We start from the raw sequence: 19,853 nt of genomic DNA on the forward strand, positions 1-19,853 counted from the left end.
TTAATTTTAACCCTGCGCCTGAACCCTCGTTACTAGCTGCTCCATCAGTGTAGAGTCGCCAGACCTCATTGATTTCGTGTGCTGGGGAGGGTTGAACCTCCTCCTGGCACTCTTTCTCCCGTGAAGCGGGGACTTCTGCAATAAAATCAGCCAGGACCTGGCCTTTAATGGCTGGTCTCGGCTTGTATTGAATCGCATATTCTCCCAATTCAATTGCCCACTTGGCTAGACGTCCCGATAACTCGGGTTTGCCTAGAACATTTGAGAGTTTGAAGTTAGTGAGAATAGTGATTGGGTGACCCTGGAAATATCGTCTCAACCTGCGTGAAGCGTGAATAAGTGCCAAGACCAGTTTTTCCAGGGTAGAGTACCGGGTTTCCGCGTCTGCCAGCACGCGGCTAACATAATAGATTGGCATCTGGATGCCTTTTCGTTCTACAAGCAGGACTGCCCCGGTTGCTCTATCTGTTGCGGAGAGGTATAGGATTAACTCCTCCCCCGCTTGTGGTGCTGTGAGTGTTGGGAGTTCGATCAGGCGTGATCGAATCTCCTGAAAAGCTGCTTCCGCTTCTGGTGTCCAGCGGAAGTGCGTTTTCTTTAAACAATTTCTTAGCGTTGACACAAATGGGAACGACCTATCCGCATGGTTTGCCAAAAAGCGGTTAAGCGCGACTAGTCGTCCATTCAGTGTTTGAGCCTGTTTTATGGTGGTAGGTGATTCCATTTTGACAATGGCTTCGACCTTTTCAGGGTTCGCTCTGAAGCCATCTTTAGTAATAATGACTCCCAAGAACTTCCCTTCTTCCACCCCAAATGAACACTTGCTCGGGTTGAGCTTCATGTTTATCTTTCTAAGTGTGTTGAAAGTTTCCTCAATGTCTTTCAACATCGCCTCTGGCTCGGGGCTTTTGATGACCAAATCATCCATATAGACTTCCAAGTTTCTCCCAATTTGGGCGTGAAACTCTTTGTCCATTAGTCGTTGGTACGTGGATCCCGCGTTCTTAAGTCCGAATGGCATCATTTTATAACAAAATGTGCCATCGGGCGTCCGAAAGGCGGTTTTGTCCTGGTCATCTACAGCCATGTGGATTTGATGGTACCCCTTATACGCATCCAAGAAGCATTTAAGGCGAAATGGTGCCACCGAATCCACCTTGAGATCAATTTCTGGCAACGGATAACAATCTTTGGGGCATGCTTTATTCAAATCTTTGAAATCTATGCACATGCGCCATTGTTTGTTATTCTTCGGTACCATTACGGGATTTGCAACCCACGTTTGATATTTGCTAACGCGCACGATGCCCGCATCAAGGAGTTCCTTGACTTGGGTTCTGCACGCGTTGGTTTGCTCGGGCCCCATTACTCTGCGCTTTTGTACGATCGGCGTAACGGCCGGATCGCATTTGAGCTTATGCTCTGCCTTACCCCGGGGTACACCAGTCATGTCGGCTGGTGTCCACGCGAAGATGTCTGCGTTTCGCTGCAGTAAGCGCTTGAGTAAGGTGCGTGTTGGATCAACAATTGTCGGGCCAATGGTAACGGCCTGATCGGGATATTTCCCATTGAATGCCCACTGTTCAGGTTCAGTGATGGTTTGTTTGGCCATCTTCGGTTTGGGTTTAGAGGAGACAGATGCGATTCATACCTGGGGAATGCCCGTGATCATCGCTACGCCTTCAGTTGTTGGCCATCCCATCATGCCGTGGACTGAGGATACCACGGCGTTGAATCTTGCCATCCCGTCTCTCCCGAATAGGATGTCATACGTATGATGTGGTTTTTTCATTACAACAAAATCCACATCCTCCGTGCGTGAATAATTCCCATCGGTGAGAGTGACGGGGAAAGATAGGATGCCCAAGGGAGTGTTCATGCTGCCGTCAAACCCTTCCATTGAAGCGTAGACCGTCTCCAGGCGTTCCTTGTCTTCATCGTCGAGCTTGTCGAAGAACTGCCTGTACATCACTGTCGACGATGCGCCATTGTCAACGAGGGTGCGGGAGGTGATGTAGTGCCCCAGCTGGCTTTTAATGACAATGGGGCCTTCTTTGTTTGGGCCTCCCGGCACTCGCGGGAAGCGCACTTCTGCTTCCTTCCATGCGCATGGTTCGGTTATCGGTCTCTTTCTTCCTCTGACCTTACCATGGACCATGTTGATGCTAATGTCGACGGGCTTTCGTCCGTTACCCCTGTACCTGTTGTCGTTCCTTCCTCCCTTCTTGATAGATGCCACGAGGTGTGCGAGCCTCCCATCCTTGACGAATGTCTCGACGATGTCCCTCAAGGATGTGCACTCCTCAGTGCTATGGCCCTTTGTCCCATGGAAGTCACAAGACTTGCTTTGATCCGCATTGGGTTTCTGTCGGATCGCTGGGGCTTTTGGCCATGGCAGTTTTTCCGTGGCAAATATCTCCGTGACGCTCTTGGTGAGTGGCGTCCAACGGTTTTTCCGGTTCGAAGGGTGCGTGTTGTCCCTTCCGCCAACCAGAGGGCGAGAGCTTGAGGGGGTGTCAAAGTTTATCCTTGACTGCCAAATACCTTGCCGCCTCTTTTTGTTTAGCCGGGCGGTTCTCACATTGTTCTCCCTTGTCCTCTGCGTGTAGAGGTTTGTATTCTGGGGGAGATCTCTTCCCAGCTGTTTCTCCGTTTCGGCAAAGCGCTTGGCTGCCGTCATTATGGCATCCCACGTGGATGGCATGCCGTCTTTACCCGTCAGAGTGCGGATGAGTTCTGGGTATTCAGCGCCCTGAATGAAAGCGGCGCGAACGAGGTCTTCACTGATGTTGCCCAGACTCAGCTTCTTGGAGTTGAAGCGGGTGATGAAGTCCAGTAAGGATTCATCCTCTTCTCTCACACAGTTGAGGATCGTCCACTGCTCCTCAGTGTGCTTCCTCTGTTGACTAAACTGTTGACTGAACTTGTTCTGGAAGTCTGCCCAGTCATAAATGTGGTGGACCGGTAAACGGTCGAACCATGCTCTGGCTGCTCCTACCAGAGTCATCTGGAACATGTAGCACCACGTGGGTTCCGTCCAGTTACTGACGGTTGCCCCCGCAATGAACCTGTTCAGATGGTCATCTGGGTCGGATATACCATCGTATGTGCCAATATTGGACATTTGTTTGGCACTCCTCGGGGCGATTGCTTCTGCAATGTCCCTTGCAAATTTTGACCTTCCTGCGTTTGTGGCAGTAGGTCTAAAGGCCTTGGAGAAGTCACGCGAGCTTTTTTCCGTGACTGGTTGGAATGCTTCCCCAAAATTCCTTTTTGGCTGGGGATCCGTTTCCTTACGCTTCCCTTTCGCCCTATGGCGAGGGTTCGCGTCGGTGTCGGAGTCTTCCCTCTCGGCGTCTGAGTACTCGTACTCACTACTCATGTTGAGGTGCTGGCGAGTACTACCGAATTCCTCAGCTTGTTGGACTGAACGCAAGCGTTCGTCCAACTCAGCCTGAAATTCTCTTTGACGTGCCTCGGCCCATGCCTTCACTTGATCAAGTGTTTGGCGAGGGGCTCGAGTTCGTTTTTCCAGCTGGGCATCAGTGAATCCCAGTGGAATATTTACTCCACTTGCCCCTACATGAGTGACTGGGGGTAGTGTTCGTAAAATGTACTTCACTTGCCCCAGCTTGGGTGGCTGGGGGTAGTGTTTGTAAACATTGTGTTGCCGGTGTTTACCCCAGTGGCTGGGGTTGTGGTTACCGGAATTTCTCTAGTCATCTTGGAAGTTTTGAAAAACTGGAGAAAGATGTAGTTCTAGCTTTATGCACGGATGGCGCCAATGAAGAAACACTAAGTGACCCCGGGCAGATTATGGGTAATCTGGGGGCTAAGTAATGTTTCCCACGAAGGTTAGGTCCAGCAGAGTAAGTTGTACTTCAAGGAACCTGCAAAACAGACACCGTAAGCTCGTCACTGAGAAGGGGGGGGGTTCCTCCTTGTGACCACCCTCCGGCGTGAGAATCAGTCTATATTGCTCTTTTAATATAAAAGTATATGAATACTATTAGAGCAATTATCAAGTAAGTTATACGAGATAGTAGATGATGAAATGATAATACCATTTGCTGTCTTTTATAGCCGAAGGTGGGTTTCCAAGGGGTTTAGCCGGCCCAACACGCTACCAACTGTAACCTATGCACGTGCCCTACCTGTGAGTGGTGGATAGGTAGCGGCTGACACAGAGCAGGCGTGCCGTGCACTCTTCGTCTTCTACCAACTGCAGGCTAGGCACGTGGTCTGGCAGGAGTTGGTGGGCAGGCGGCGGCTATTGGTCACAGTGCTGTGGCGTGCTGTCTGCCACGCTGCTGTCAGTGAGCTGTCGCATTCTTGGTCAGATCTTTTGTCTTTACCTCGTCAGGGTATCACGCAAAAGATCCTCCATACAGACTGGCCCATTTTGGCGGGAGTTTCCCCCCTCCCGCCTCTGCTCATTCTTTCAGGTGACACTGAATATTTGTAAGTGTTAAGCCTTATGCGTGTAGCTATGCTGTGCGGGTAGCCTTCCCTGATGGCTTGTATCCGCAACTGCGGGAACAGGCGGGTTACTTTACCATTGGGAGGCTTTTCCCTGCGTATGCAGCTTGCATACTGCGCGTAGGCTTCTCTGAGCATGGTGGGTCCTGCGGGAGTAGATGGTCTTTGCGCAGACATCCCTGTTCAAGGTGAGTCATGCGGGACCAACTGAGCCCTGCTGGGACCTACCTCTTCAAGTGTGGTTGGGGTAAAGGAGAACGAGACACTTGGATGTTTGATGTGGGTACGTGTTTGTATAGATGCTGATCATACTCATGCACTATATATCTACTTTATTTGGTGGCTTATATTTATGTTTTGTAAGTGTGAAGGGTAGCGAAACCTAAAGAAATTTACTCACATTAACCACGCACTGTGTGACAGTCTGCCACGTGTATCGACACCTCCATCGATCATCATTTATTGTTCATGCACACAAATTAGATATATATACATACATATATCTAAATGGTTGAGTAATGGCTTTGAAAATTGAAGGCATGGGAAGTAATGGAGGAGAGAAAGTGGAAGAACTCAACTACAGAGGAGTCAAAGCCATTCCCTTTGTGATAGGTAAGACACATCACATAATACAATAAGATATGTTTTTCGTCTTCATCTTTACTTTTAGTTCTATCTTTAAAATATAACATTTTATAAATAGTGACCTCAGTAAATATAAAGATTTAATATTCATCAATTTTTATAAATTTTATGAATGTTTATTAAAAGATTAAATAATAAAATAAACATTACTACAATACGTACAAATTTGCTAGCAAATCTGTAGCAAACCTAGGTTTGCTACGGGATTTGCCACGGATTTGGTCCGTAGGTACAAGTCTCGTAGCTAACTTATTCGCTACGAGTTTTTGCTACGGAATCGGAATTTTGCTACGATCTTAGCTACCAAAAGAGAGTCGTTATTTAAGTTACATTAGCTACAGATTTTGCTACAAAATTGTTGGCTACGGATTGTTAGCTACGAATTATTCGTTACAAAATTTTGCTACGCTTTTTAGCTACGAACTTTTAGCTACAAAATTTTGCTACGATTATATAACTACGTAATTTTGCTACGAAATTTTTTAGCTACGGAGTTTGCTATCAGATTTCAACAACTTTGGTTACGGGAATTGGCTTTGGTTTTTGCTATGAAATTTAGCTACAAATTTTTGATTGAGTTTGTTACGAATGTAGCTACAGAAATGCTCATGCTTTCGCTACGGATTGATCAAGGTTTTCGCTACGGATTTAGCTATAGATTTTGTATGGAATTTTTCAATATTTTTTTATATTCTCTTCCAGTTTTCCCTATAAACAATATATTCAAATTTTATAAAATACCATACCAAAGATAAAAATCCAAACCAAATAGCATAAAATATCCAAAAGTAATACAATAAAATCTAAAATTTAGTTTTGCAACATTAACTCATATATCTTGACTTGGTGAAAAATTTTCTAACTGGTTTCATGGCAATAGCTAAGGTTTCTTATTCATTTGAGCATATAATCTCTTATTTCTTCAATTTTCTGCAACATAGCATTTTTTTCTGCTTTTCGTTCCAACTCCACTCTTTATTCTCGTTCCAACTCAGCTATCTAATACACCTACAATTATTAAATTCACACACCATTATTAGGAGCACATCAATGTTCAATGTTTATACAAAATTAAAAAAGCTTCTTATACATAAAAAAACTTACTAGTTTGTAAATGTGTATCACGACGTTGTAAGTTTGCTATTTAGTTTAGTATTAAGACCAATATAATATATAATATTCTGCATTCTGATCCGCTTTTATACTACCGGTTGTATCCATTAAAGTTTTTAACTAACCAATGAAATCCATGAATCCCCGTTTCATACCCGGACCAATCAATGTGTAACTGGTTCGGTTCTGGGTTGTACCCGGAGCACACTCCTGATTGAGGTGAAAACAAGACTTTTTCCTCGAAGAGAATACATCCTAATTGTTATTAAAGAAGAGCTAAGGGCTATGGTCTCACCTTTCCTAGTCTCATATAAAAGAATACTAACCAATATTAATATGTGAATAGCTTAGGTGCCGTGGACTCTCTTGCTTACCATAGACTCACCTTTTAATTAAGTAACCTTATACAAACTACATTATATTATATATATTAAAAATCTAAAAGATCAACATATATATCCGAAACTATAAAACATAACTAAACGACATTTAAAATTAGTCGTACCTTTAAATCAAACAACAAACGCACGTCGTGAAGTTGGGGTGACTCGTAGAAGGTACACCTGAAAAGCACAGTAAAACAAAGAACCATATGTCATTTGACTAATATTGAACTAGATGATGGGAGATCTAATATTTAAGTTTGTGACTTACACAAACATAAAAGCATACTATGTAAGCTGCAATATCCTATATAACGAATCAATATAGCCAAACCGGTTAATCTAAACTGCTATATCAAAAAAGTAGTGCCGCATATTCAAAGAAACCTATCAATTCAACAAGTTTAAACAACCAAAAAGTAAAAGTAGGCTAATATTAAGAAACCTGATCAGGAAAATATAATTTTAAAGTTGCCACTTAAATTAAGTAAAAAACATAGCATAGAAATCATAGACATTACGAATGGGTTGTTGTATAATTTACAGATGTGAAGTCAACCCATATAAATGACAAATGAAAGAAATTACCTTTGATTGAGGAGTCCGATTGGGGCTGTATTCTTTTAGTCAGATGAGGAGAAAATGCGAGGGGAAAATTATGATTAATTCGATTAGTGCTCGGTTAAAGCTTCATCTTCATTGCAGGTGATGGCTGACTGAGGAGAGAATGAGAGGTGAAGAAGTAAGAATGGGCGGTTAGGGTTTTTATCAGAGAAGAAGAATGAGCGGCACCTAAAACTATAACAGCACCTAAACAAATAATGTTTTTGAAATTTGAACACCTCTTTCGATTTTTTTTATTTTTGAACCAAAATATTCAAATTAATCTACATATTCTAAATCAAAATTCAAAATATTTGAATAAGTAGAATATACAAAATATTCATTTGATTTTTATCTTTTTGATTTAATGTTTATCATTGTTTTAAATCTAAGCTTACATTAATTAAAAAAATATTCCATGTTAATTGTTTTACGTTTTAACCAGTAGAATGTAGGGTGCAAACGAGCCTAGTTACTCACGAGCAACTCGAGATTGGCTCGTGAGAAACCTCGGACGAGTCGACTTAAACACGTCATAGCTCAAGCCTAAAAGTAAGCTCTCTTAATAAATGAGTTCGAGCCCGAGCTTCACTTATCGAGCTCGAGCTGGCTCGCGAACCTAAACGAGTCTGTCATTTATATAATTATGAAAAACAACTAAATAATATATATTATGTAACATAAAAAAATATAATTAAAATATACATACAAACATACATACATACATATATATATACAATTATAAATATATAAAAATTAATTAATAACTAGTAAACAAGTCGAGCTAGAAAAATTACCCATGAGCCGATCTCAAGCTTTAGAAATATAGAATGAAACAAGCCGATATTAAGCTGGAGCTCTTTGTAAGTTAAACGAGCCGAGCTCGAGCCTAGTCAAGCTCGGGCTCGGCCGGCTCTGCCAGTTTACACACCTAGACTAGAACGGTCGGTTCTATTACCGGTTTGGTTTAATGTAACTTAATAAATATCCAAAGTATCCAAACTAGATATTAAGCCCGTCGCATTGCCACATTGTAGCGACGCGAATTCGTTCGATAACGGTTAGGTTTGTAATGATAATGTCAATAAACCCAAAAAAAAAGTAAATGAAAAGCCGTACCACACATGTTCTACTAACCGAATACACATCGTCACCGGACACAAACTCTATCAGTATTGATGATGTCGGCTTTAAATCATATACATAAATGAGCAAAATGCGACCGAATATTCGTAGCAAAATTGTAAACATTTCACAACAGAATATTCGTAGCAAAATGTATCCCTAGCTAATCCGTAGCTAATGCCCGTTCGTAGCAAAAATTACGACTGATTTTTTCCTTATCAAAAATCAATGGCAAATGCCTATTTATGTAAATCTGTTTTTCCTATTATTGAATTACCGGTTTTTGTTTGTTATAAAGTTATCGTTAAAATGATACATTTCTTTTAAAGAGGCTTGGACTATTTTTTTTCACCTTATCTCTATGCATGTCAACTTGTGTTAAGGTATTCAAGCGCAAGTTGACAATACTGGTTGTTGACAAAGGTCTCTGTTATTTTTGATGCGTTAAAGATTTCGAAAAATTAGTTTTAAATTTGTTTTCGTTTCCTACCATTTTGTAATGAATTTTATGTTGATATCCTTTAAATATTTTTCTTTTCTCAAATCTACTACAAATTTTACTAAACTTTATATTATGAAGTTTTAAATATTAATTTTCTTTATTTTGCTAGGGTTTTTTTGCTACCAGTTGTTTTGGAATCATTTTTTTATACTTATTTCTCAAGTTTGATATGGGTTTTGTTACCAATTTTAGGATTTCATTTTAATAATACTTATTTTCTCAAGTTTGCAATGGATTTTGCTACCGATTTTATAAACTCATTTTTCATAATACTTACTTTCTCAAGTTTGCTACGGATTTTGCAACCGATTTTATGAAGTCATTTTATAATACTTATTTTTTCAAGTTTGCTATGGATTTTGCTACGGATTTTTTCTTGCAACAGAATATTCGTAGCAAAATGTGTCCCTAGCTAATTCGTAGCAAAAATTGCTACCGATTTTTTTTGTAGCAAAAGTCGGTGGCAAATACCTCTTTATGTAGTAGTGAAATGTTCTTGGAGCATGATGCATATCCTCTTCACCACATTCACATTCTATCTTATATATAATTTAAATCATATTCTATTTTTTTTCTCTCATTTTAGAAAAACGCATCACATCCAATTCTCAGTTTTTATCTTTATCACACTCACAAATATTTATTTTATTGTTTTTATTGTTTTTATACCTCACATAAATTATGATTAGTAGCTTTTCATATATGAAAAGTTAGCATAGCAACAATTTATAATATTTTTATCGTTTTTATATCTTACATAAATTATGATTAGTAGCTTTTCATATATGAAAAGTTAGCATAGCAACATTTTATAATTTAAGGTTGTGAAGATGAATTTATAGAAATGATATATGGAGTGCATTTTCGAAAGAATTTTTTTATATTTTAAAGATGGGGAGGGCATTCATAAGAGTCTATCTTCATCTTCATATCTATTATTTATTATCTTTTTTTTTAATGTTTTTCACCTCCTTCAGCTTCTTTATCCCCATTCTCATCTCTAAATTTTTAAGTCTTGCAAATAGTGTTTCTTTAAATTTAGCGACACTATTCATCAAGCTCTATATTATACGTGAATGTATCGGAAAAAGAAAATATAATAAATTAAATGTTTGTGATCGAGTGAGATGGAGAATGAGATGTGGGAAGTTAAACAAAATTTAGAATTTTTGTCGTACCGAGTATTTTGAGGATTTTTGGTACCGGTACTGATATCAAGCTCATCCTTACTTAAGTTGTGGGTAAACCCGGCTACCCTCATCCCCGTCACTCCGTCAGTCTGGCTCCCACTTTCTGGTTTTATGTATATTTCTTTTCGTGTGTAGGAAATGAGACGTTTGTGAACCTGGGTACGATGGGAGCATCGGCAAATCTAGTGGTGTACCTAACTACAGTATTCAATATGAAGTCAATTAGTGCTACTAATCTCAACAACACATTTCAAGGTACATGCAACTTTGGTACCCTCTTTGGAGCATTTCTTTCTGACACTTATTTCGGTCGGTACAAGGTCTTAGGAGTCTGTTCCATTTCATCTTTCCTAGTACGTACCACAATCTCCAACATAGTATCATATCGATGATTTTCGTAATTTTTTACATGAAATATAAATTTGTTAACTTCAAAAGTTTTAAGCATTTTAGGGTATGCTTATGATAGCACTAACAGCAGTAGTCAAACCTCTCCATCCTCATTGTGTGGACGCTTTTTGCGTCGGACCAACACCGTGGCAAATGGCTTTCTTGCTCACCGGTTTCATGTTCTTGATCATTGGAGCAAGTGGAATCCGACCATGTAACTTGGCTTTTGGTGCCGACCAGTTTAATCCAAATACGGAGTCTGGCCAACAAGGAATCGCTAGTTTCTTCAATTGGTACTATTTTTCGTTCAACTTTGCTTTGATGGTGGCATTGACTATCATCGTCTACGTGCAAGCAAATATCAGTTGGGCTATAGGCTTAGCAATCCCCGCGTTATTTATGTTCCTCTCGTGTGTCATATTCTTCCTGGGAGCGAGAATTTATGTGAAAGTGCAACCTAATGGTAGCCCTTTGGCCAACATTATTCAAGTCCTAGTGGCCGCGATCAAGAAGAGGAAACTTATCGTTCCCAAGGAACCGACGATTTTCATGTTTAATCATGTTTCTACAAAATCCGTTAACGAAAAACTACCATACAACAACCAACTCAAGTACATATCTAACCCTTAAACATTTAGACCCTAAATATAATGCTAAAACATCTTAATGTTCATAACATTTTACGAGCTTATACATAACAGGTTTTTGAACAAAGCAGCAATCATAACCCCAAATGACGATATTAACCCCGACGGATCGTCAGGTGACCAATGGACGCTATGTAGCATACAGCAAATAGAGGAAGTGAAATGTGTGATTAAAACAATCCCAATTTGGTTTGCTTGCATACTCTACTTGGTTTCATTTAACAATATACAAATCTTCACAGTCTTTCAAGCCCTACAATCTGACCGACGACTCAAGCATAGCCCGTTTCAGGTTCCGGCTGCGTCCTACACCGTCTTTCAAATGTTAACTCTCACCATATGGGTCCCAACTTATGACCGGTTGATAGTTCCTTGTCTTCGAAAAATAACAAACAAAAGGCAAGGTATTTCAATCCTCCAAAGGATTGGAGTCGGAATAGGCATCTACATTTTCACGATGCTTGTTGCAGCCGTAATTGAAACGAAAAGAAGAGACGTTGCACATTCAAAACCAACGCTCGGGTTAGAAAGGGGAAAAGGCGCAATTTCATCAATGTCAAGCTTTTGGCTTGTAATTCAAATGGTGGTAGCTGGGCTCTCGGAAGGGTTTGCTATGATCGGGTTTATTGAGTTTTTCTACAAGCAGTTTCCTGAAAATATGAAGAGTTTTGCGGGTTCTTTCTTCTGTTGTGCGTTTGCGATGTCAAGTTACTTGAGCAGTTTCTTGATATCAATTGTTCATAGAACAACCCATGAAGATGTAGGTGAAGGTGGGTCTAGAAATTGGTTAGCCCAAGCCTATGGTTTGAACACAAGGTGATCATATGCTCTAGTGAATCATGATGCATGTCACTAATAATTTGGTCATGATCATATGAATGCCCTAATGTGGGTTCAAGTTTGGGTTTAAAAGAATCCAGATGGATAGATTCTCTAAATATTGTATCATAGTTTCCTAGTACTGGAATGTTCCATTTAACTTCAAAATCAAATTGCTACATCAATCTTTTCTTTTCTATTTTAACGTTTTGTGATTTTTTAAGTGATTATCATAAATGAAGTTTATATGATTGCTTGAAAATTCGTAGTTTCGCAAGCTAAAGTTAACATTGAAAGTATTTAACATTTAAAGGGGCTCTAAAATTCAAATCCGCCTTCCACTTATTTTCTACCTAAAACCTTATTGAAGGCCGTGTGTCCATGATAGTAATATGTATTTTACCTTTCTCATTAGTTAACAGGGTATTAGAGTAGTCCCGTGAATTTTATGGCAAAAGTGAGACCTTGTTCCTAAGTTGATTCAGTACGGTGATATTTACTATTTAGGTATACAAAAGTGGTGGTGGTGACAAATTAAGGTTAGATGATATAGTATACAGGTGAAAACAAAATTGTTCATTTTTATATATATTACTATTCAATTCCCTGTTATTTTATTGTTAAAGCTACTACAAATAAAAGATTAACATTAACTCTAATTTTACATTATCATATAGTTATTATTTCCTTTATTTTACTTGATATTTTAACTAATTATAATATTTAACCAACTATATCAATTGTCGACTTTACATGTATTATTTGCCGGTTAAACGATTTTCTTAAACTTTGCTTTAGTATTTGTTATAGTTGGTCTTTACAATGACCGAAACTTTTTCATTTTCAAAACTATCTCATGTTTTATATTCATGTTTCAGCGTTTGATACCGCGCCTTTAAAATATGTTTTTTTGGCTTACTACTTCATGTTTACAAATCTGTGCCGGTACCGCCAATACCGAATTTGCATCGATTTTCAGCTACAGCATGCCGATTTTTTTTTTTTGGGTTCTATATGTGATTTTTTTTTGTATTTTGGCATTGACAGGTTTATTTCCTTTGCTTACTTCCGATGTCGTAATCTGATACAAGTTGATTTCGCGTCGACTCACGATACGTTTGTGGTTTAACGCTTTTATGTATATTTTTTCGTTTGGTTTAATGGTCCTGTTGGCTGTCGCGAATCACGGGTTATAAATCCTAGTTAAAGAAATAAAATGGGAAAGCTAGGCCTGGCCCTGGCCTAAAATAGAGAAAAGGGAAAGCTGGGCCTGGCAACAGCAAAAAGAAAAAGGGCAAAGACCATAACAACAAAAATGCCCATAAATTATAACATGATAAAAATCTATAAAGCAAAAAGCATGATCTTACAATCAAAGGCAACTAGAACATGCAAACAAACATATTTCTTTGGATTCATATTATCAATACAGGTATATAAGAAAGCCAAAAAACAAGAAGTTAAAAAAAAAAAAAAAAAAAAAAAAAAGCTCGATTAGCCATGAAACAAGCTGAAAAGAAATCGGTTATATTTATACAACAGAAAATTATAAATATAGATATATACAACTTAAAACAAAAGCCGAATCCACAACCCTTTTGCAACAAACTCCTCTAAACCCAACTTGCAAATCCCTTTCAACCCGAAGACAAACAAAATGAAAGAATACCGTGGACGTGTTACTCGTTACTTCAAAGTTCAAACTACAACACTTTGACCGGTCAACCCATCCTCAAGCCGCAACGATCCATCCTTCATCAAATTAACACTTAAGCTCTTGAATCTCTCTCTTGAGTATTGACGTGACGCCTTCCTCCAATCAGTCCCCGCTTTCATCATCGCAACAAATTCATCGAAACTAATTTGACCATCCTGTGACAATGTTTGACCAACCGTTAGAAGCCAACAAATTGTTAGATTAGAATCAAGGTGACACAAATGTTGGGTGACAACTTCAATCCAACTGTTTTATCTCACTAATATGTCATACATAAAAAAAGAAATGTAGCCCAAAATATGTTTTGGATGCTTAAAACTCGTAACTCATTTATTTCAAAAACTAGGTTGTTACTAAAATGATAACTATGCGATCGTACGTGACAACTAACTATTTCAACACGCAGAGTGTTACGGTTCAACCAAACCTAGTCCGGTCTGTTTCAATCTATACAAAAAATTTCCATATGAGCCGTCATCCAGCCCGTCCGACCCACCCATTTGCCAAGTCTAGTGAGATTCCAATAACATACCTTGTCTGTATCGACTTCTTTCATGATGTCATTAAGTACTTGGATATCTACTTGACCCGGTTCATATAACACTTGCTCTAGCTCATCAAGCTCAATATAACCGCTTCCATCTTTATCAAAAAACATAAACGCTCTGCGAAGATGTTCATCATTTTCCATCTTCTGCAAATGAATTGTCACGGCTACAAACTCTCCATACTCAAGTACTCCATTGCCATCAACATCAGCCTTGTGAATTATCAAATAGAAGCATTTTAGTACTAAAATCTTAATTTTTTTTCAAAATATTATTTGCATAAATGTATGTCATATACCACATCCATGAGCAACCGAATCTCGGGTTCAGCCAATTGTGAGCCGACTTTCTTTAATCCGGCTTTCAGTTCATCAAATGTTACTTTCCCGTCACCATCAGAGTCCATCAATGTAAACATATCTTTGATTACTTCGACTTCTTCGATAGACAAGTGCTCGGCAATCACCTACATCATTCAACCAATGACACAAAATATTAATTACACTCATATGTAAGATCCAATATTAAATTATTGATTACTAAAATGAATGCTTACTCGCAATGCTTTCTTTTTGAATCTATTAATCACCGAGAATTGTTTGAGTCTCGTTCGCACTATATCTCCCAACGGGACATTTGAAGCTTTCTTCTCATTTTGTATCCATGGATGTTCTACAAGAAAAAAGGAGAGAATTATAAATAATGTTATGTTGACTTTGACTATTATGGTCAAACAAGTGTCAAAGAGCATCTTAAACTTACCAAGAACCTGTTGGGCAGTTAGCCGTTTCTTGAGATCGGGTTCTAGCATCTGCTTAACGAGACTTTTAGCATTTTCAGAAATTTGAGGCCATGGTTCCCTCTTGAAATCAATAACGCCCCGAAGAATTGCTAAAGCGACACCTTGTTCAGTTTCTATAATCAAACAAGTAAATATAAAAGATTAGCATCAACATATCAAATCACAAAATCCAGTCAATATATCTAGTGTCTAGTGATTGCATTACCTTCCCAAAATGGAGGAACCCCACATAATAATATATAAAGAATAACTCCAGCACTCCATATATCAACTTCTGGACCATAATTTCGCTTCAAGACCTCTGGTGCCATGTAGTATGGGCTCCCCACAATTTCCGAAAATCTTTGCCCTGACAACAAGAATTAAATAAAATGTTATATAATTGTTGTAGCCTTATATCTTTTATCCTATGTTACAAACCAAATAGAAGAACTCAACCCAAAATACTAGTCTGATGAGTGAGGGAACCCATTTGGCTTATAAACCCCACATCAGTTGCCGTAACATACTAGTTTAAAATCACTAGTTGATTAATCAGGTAACGGGCCAAAATGGATTTGTGTCGAAACGTGTCAAATATTAATAATTGCCAAAAAAAATCGAAAAACACTTTTGTCTACTTCAGAGCAAAACAAATTAATAATCCGTTTGGATATGACTAATTAATCATATAAGTATTTCAAGAAAGAGATTAATTAGTAGTTTTAATAACTTTTACATTAAAATTATTCTTTATTTAACCCGTTCCCTTTTAGGCTAAAACATTTATTTGACCTGTTGAAGATTAAACACCCTTAAATTAGCTCAATAGGCCGCCACGTGCATAAGGGACCGAACTTTACACAAGGCAAACCTGCGTGGTCAACGCACCATGGCTCGAGCCCATGAGCTGTTAGTCAAAATGAGGCAGCTATGGGTTTCTTGGTCCCGTGATCTTGGCCCAGACCATGTCTTCTCAAATTGACTAAACTAATATGAAAACGACATCAAAATGGAATCTAATCTAATCTAATCTAATCATTCAACCCAATACCAGCTCACCTACTCCATATCCCCCAAACCCCTTTTGAAATAAATCTTAACTTTAATCAAGTAATTAAGATAATATTATAATTTAATCAAATAACAAAAGCAAGATCAAGATCTAAAAGTTAAATCCAAAGATTTCAACACCCCAATAAAAAAGTCTTTCTGTGATTCCATCAAAACAGAAGATTAAAATTAACCCAGTTAAATACAAATTAACCTAGTTAAACACAGTAGGCAAGAGTTGCTTAAAATGAGTGTTCGAGGCCCTTTCCAGGTGAAGAAACACTAAGTGACCCGGGGCAGATTACGGATAATCTGGGGGTTAAGTAATGTTTCCCACGAGGATGAGGTCCAGCAGAGAAGGTTGTTCTTCAGGTGACCTGCAAAACAGACACCATAAGCTCGTCACTGAGAAGGGGGGGTTCCTCCTTGTGACCACCCTTCGGCGTGAGAATCAGACTAGATTGCTCTGAATATAAGTGTATATTAAGAGATTGCTAGATAAGATAAGATAATGAGATATCAGATGATGTCCTTACCATTCCAAGGTGTTGGAGTATTTATAGCCGAAGGTAGGTTTCCTAGAAGGTACGGCCGGCTGAATAGTATTCCTGTTCTACCAACAGTGGACTACGCTCAAGCCATGCTGGTTGGTGGATAGGCTGCGGCCTACAGTGACAAGGTCGGCTGTATACTGTTCCTTTACTGCCGGCTATGCACTGTTCCACCAACTGTAGGCTGCGCACGTCCCACGGTAAGGGTTGGTAATTAGGCAGCGGCTAATAGTGACAAACAGTACTAGAGGGTGCTCCTCCTCGTACTGTTGTCGGTGAGCTGTCACCCTGTGATTGGTTCATGGGCGTCTCTGGTCAGATCGTCTGTTTTGCCCATACCTTGGTAGGTATAGTACAAAAGATCTTCCAGAAGCATACGGACTGGCTCATTTGGGCGGGAGTATTCCCGCCTTGCTCATTCCTTCAGGTGACTACTGAAGTAGCATTAGTCCCTTGTGCGTGTAGCCTTGCTATCAGTGCGGGTAGCCTTCCCTGATGGCTTGTATCCGCAACTGCGGGAACAAGCGGGGTACTTCACCATTGGGAGGCTTTCCCTGCGGGTACAGCTGGCGTACTGCGCGTAAGGTCTTCTCTGAGCATGGTGGGTCCTGCGGAAGCAGTTGGTCGTTGCGCAGACGTCCCTGTTCAAGGTGAGTCTTGCGGGTCCAACTGGGCTCTGCTGGGACCTACCTCTTCACCAGGTGTGTACTTCTGATTATATGGGTGGTATGATTTGCTCGATACTCGAGATTTTAACCTAGAAATCTTTATACCAATTATCAACAAAATCAATAACGAAAGATTAAAATTACCCGGTTTAAAGAACACAGAAAGCCCGAAATCAATAGCTTTAAGAGCCGAATTCTCTTTCTTATTCGCAAACTCAAGTCCCGATGGATGACACCATTTTCATGACACATCTTAACAACCTCCGCAACCGTTTTCGCGATGCCAGCCGCAGCGCGTTCGCTATAATGCCCTCTAGCAACAATCCGATCAAAAAGCTCCCCACCCTCACACAACTCCATAACCAAATGAACCGCTTCATGATCCTCATACGTTGCCCGCAGCTTCACTATATTCGGATGCTCGGGCAACCTGGACATGATCGCCACCTCACGTCTAACATCCTCTACGTCCACTGCAGTCCGTAGCTTCTTCTTGGATATTGATTTGCAAGCGAACGCTTGTTTGGTCTCACGATCAGTGCAAAGGTATGTTACTCCAAACTCCCCACGTCCGAGTATGTACTTGTCCGAGATTCGGGTACGGTGAGTTGCAAACTGTGCGAAGTCGTTGTTTAAGACGCGTATTGGTACGGGTGTTTCGGCGTACGGGTTGGGTTTTCTTTGTTTGTTGGGTTTTTTCTTGTCTTGTGGAGTTGGAGGAGGTTGGTAGTGGTTGGATTCGGGTGTGTCTGGACGGAGGCATGTGGTGCAGTTGCCCATGCTGGCTGTTTAAGGGCCGTCTTCGAGAATAGTTAAAAGTGTTTTTGGGTGGTGGGTAGGGGATTGATAATAATAATAATAATAATAATAATAATATTGTTGTTGTTGCCGGAGAGTGAGGATTTGGAGAGGCGGGCATTTCACGGCAAAAGGAGAACGCGGGGTATGGGAATGAAAAGGAAGGTTTCTTTTCTTTTCGCCTTAAAGGCTAAAAGTCAAATATGTCGTTCCACCATATTTATTCTTATTATTTTATTTTCTATTATTTATTTAATATTATTGTTGTTATTAAAATATAAAAGAATAATGGAATTTAGAAATTAGAATTACCTTTTTGCCACTTTTTATTTAATATGTTTTGTAATCGGAAATTAAATTGTGTGATTCGTTTATTGAATATTTAATTTATTAATTATGTAAATGCTTTTCATTGTTAATGATAATTGGTATAAACTTTTTTAAAAAAATTCATTGGCTCTTCTTGATCTTATAAATAAAGGAATCCTATAGTGCATCTAATCCTAAGTTCCTAACATGATTTAAAAAATGAGATGACAATAATCAGGTTTTAAGTTTACAGATTACAACAAACATGGCGCGCTTAGGTGCTGTTTGTTTTTGCAGACATAAACTGTCTGCAAGCTGATTTCATCTGTTTTCATGTCTGCAACTGAAGATGTGGTCTGAAGATCTGCAAGCTGAAAATATAAGACTGTTTGTTTTTATAAGCTGATACTGTCTGCATAACTGTCAAACTTATCTCACAAGATAGAAGTCATTTATTCAAGTTACATCTAGTTTTTAGTCTTTGCTTGCCATGCCGATTTGGTTTTGGTGGGTGGTGGAAGGTGGTGGTGGTGGATGGTGGTAGTGGCGGCGGACGGTGGGTAGTGGCGGTGGATGGTGGTGGTGGACAATGGGTGGTGGTGATGGATGGTTTTGGTTGGTGGTGGACGGTGGTGGTGATGGATGGTGGTGGTGGTGGGTGATGGATGGTGGTGGTGGCGGTGATGGATGGTGGTGGTGGTAATGGATGGTGGTGGTGATGGATGGTGGGTGGTGGACGGTGGTGGTGATGGATGGTGGTGGTGGTGGCGGACGGTGGTGGTGATGGATGGTGGGTGGTGGACGGTGGTGGTGGCGGTGATGGATGGTGGTGGTGGTGGGTGATGGATGGTGGTGGTGGCGGTGATGGATGGTGGTGGTGGTGGCGGACGGTGGTGGTGATGGATGGTGGGTGGTGGACGGTGGTGGTGATGGATGGTGGGTGGTGGACGGTGGTGGTGATGGATGGTGGGTGGTGGACGGTGGTGGTGGCGGTGGATGGTGGTGGACGGTGGCGGCGGGGTACGGGGGCGGTGGTGGCGGCGTACGGTGGGTGGTGGTGTTGGCGGACGGTGGTAGGAGCAGTGGATGAGAGGGTGGCTGCAAAGGGAGAAGAGTAGGGTTTTTTTGTGAAGATGTTTTAAGCAAGATTTCCTTGCTTTTCTTTTAAGATGAAAGAAGATAACTTCAGATCTGTTTTAAGAAAAAAAACAAACAGTCTTCAAGGGTAATGTCTGCGCGCCTGCAGACATTAGCTCCCTTGAAGATGTTTGAAGAAAAAACAAACACCCCCTTAGTAAATGATTTACTCATTTACCTGTTATTTAGAAAGTGCGTATAAGATTTAGAGAGGGCTGTTTAACATATGCTAGTATTTAAAGTTTGATACTTTGGTTTTTGATTTCTCATTTGACAATATAATGTCAAGAAAATGAAATTTGTTCACACTTTTAACTCAACAATCTTTCAGCGATTTTATATAATACTTAGAATTATTTTTTCTCACTTTGACATTCTCAATCATTTTTATTTGG

General features: G+C 39.9%; 1 protein-coding gene and 1 pseudogene across 3 annotated transcripts; one reads left to right on the forward strand and one right to left on the reverse strand.

Moving 5' to 3' along the window:
- The first annotated feature begins 4,972 nt into the window (after positions 1-4,972).
- Positions 4,973-11,871, forward strand: LOC143590647 (protein NRT1/ PTR FAMILY 2.11-like). Of its 2 annotated transcripts, XR_013145508.1 has the most exons (6): positions 4,973-5,091; positions 10,176-10,393; positions 10,494-11,041; positions 11,132-11,266; positions 11,370-11,751; positions 11,842-11,871. XR_013145508.1 is itself a non-coding variant. In XM_077071069.1 (5 exons), the coding sequence occupies exons 1-5, from the start codon at positions 4,998-5,000 to the stop codon at positions 11,404-11,406; spliced, it is 1,032 nt and encodes a 343-aa protein (XP_076927184.1). In that variant the 5' UTR covers positions 4,973-4,997; the 3' UTR covers positions 11,407-11,868. The 2 variants fall into 2 exon arrangements, 1 of the variants encoding a protein (XP_076927184.1); XM_077071069.1 differs by having other exon boundaries at positions 11,370-11,868.
- Positions 11,872-13,367: 1,496 nt separating this feature from the next.
- LOC143590641 (calcium-dependent protein kinase 10-like) lies at positions 13,368-17,994 on the reverse strand (annotated as a pseudogene). Its single transcript, XR_013145506.1, has 7 exons — positions 17,359-17,994; positions 15,169-15,312; positions 14,924-15,076; positions 14,718-14,833; positions 14,460-14,627; positions 14,146-14,373; positions 13,368-13,768 (listed from the first exon to the last, which is right to left on the reverse strand). The product of XR_013145506.1 is annotated as a calcium-dependent protein kinase 10-like (transcript).
- Positions 17,995-19,853: the final 1,859 nt, after the last annotated feature.

This window comes from Bidens hawaiensis, unplaced genomic scaffold, assembly GCF_021521415.1.
Source record: "Bidens hawaiensis isolate Kalapana, Puna unplaced genomic scaffold, B.hawaiensis_p1.1 tig00038705_1, whole genome shotgun sequence".
NCBI classification, from domain to species: domain Eukaryota; kingdom Viridiplantae; phylum Streptophyta; class Magnoliopsida; order Asterales; family Asteraceae; genus Bidens; species Bidens hawaiensis.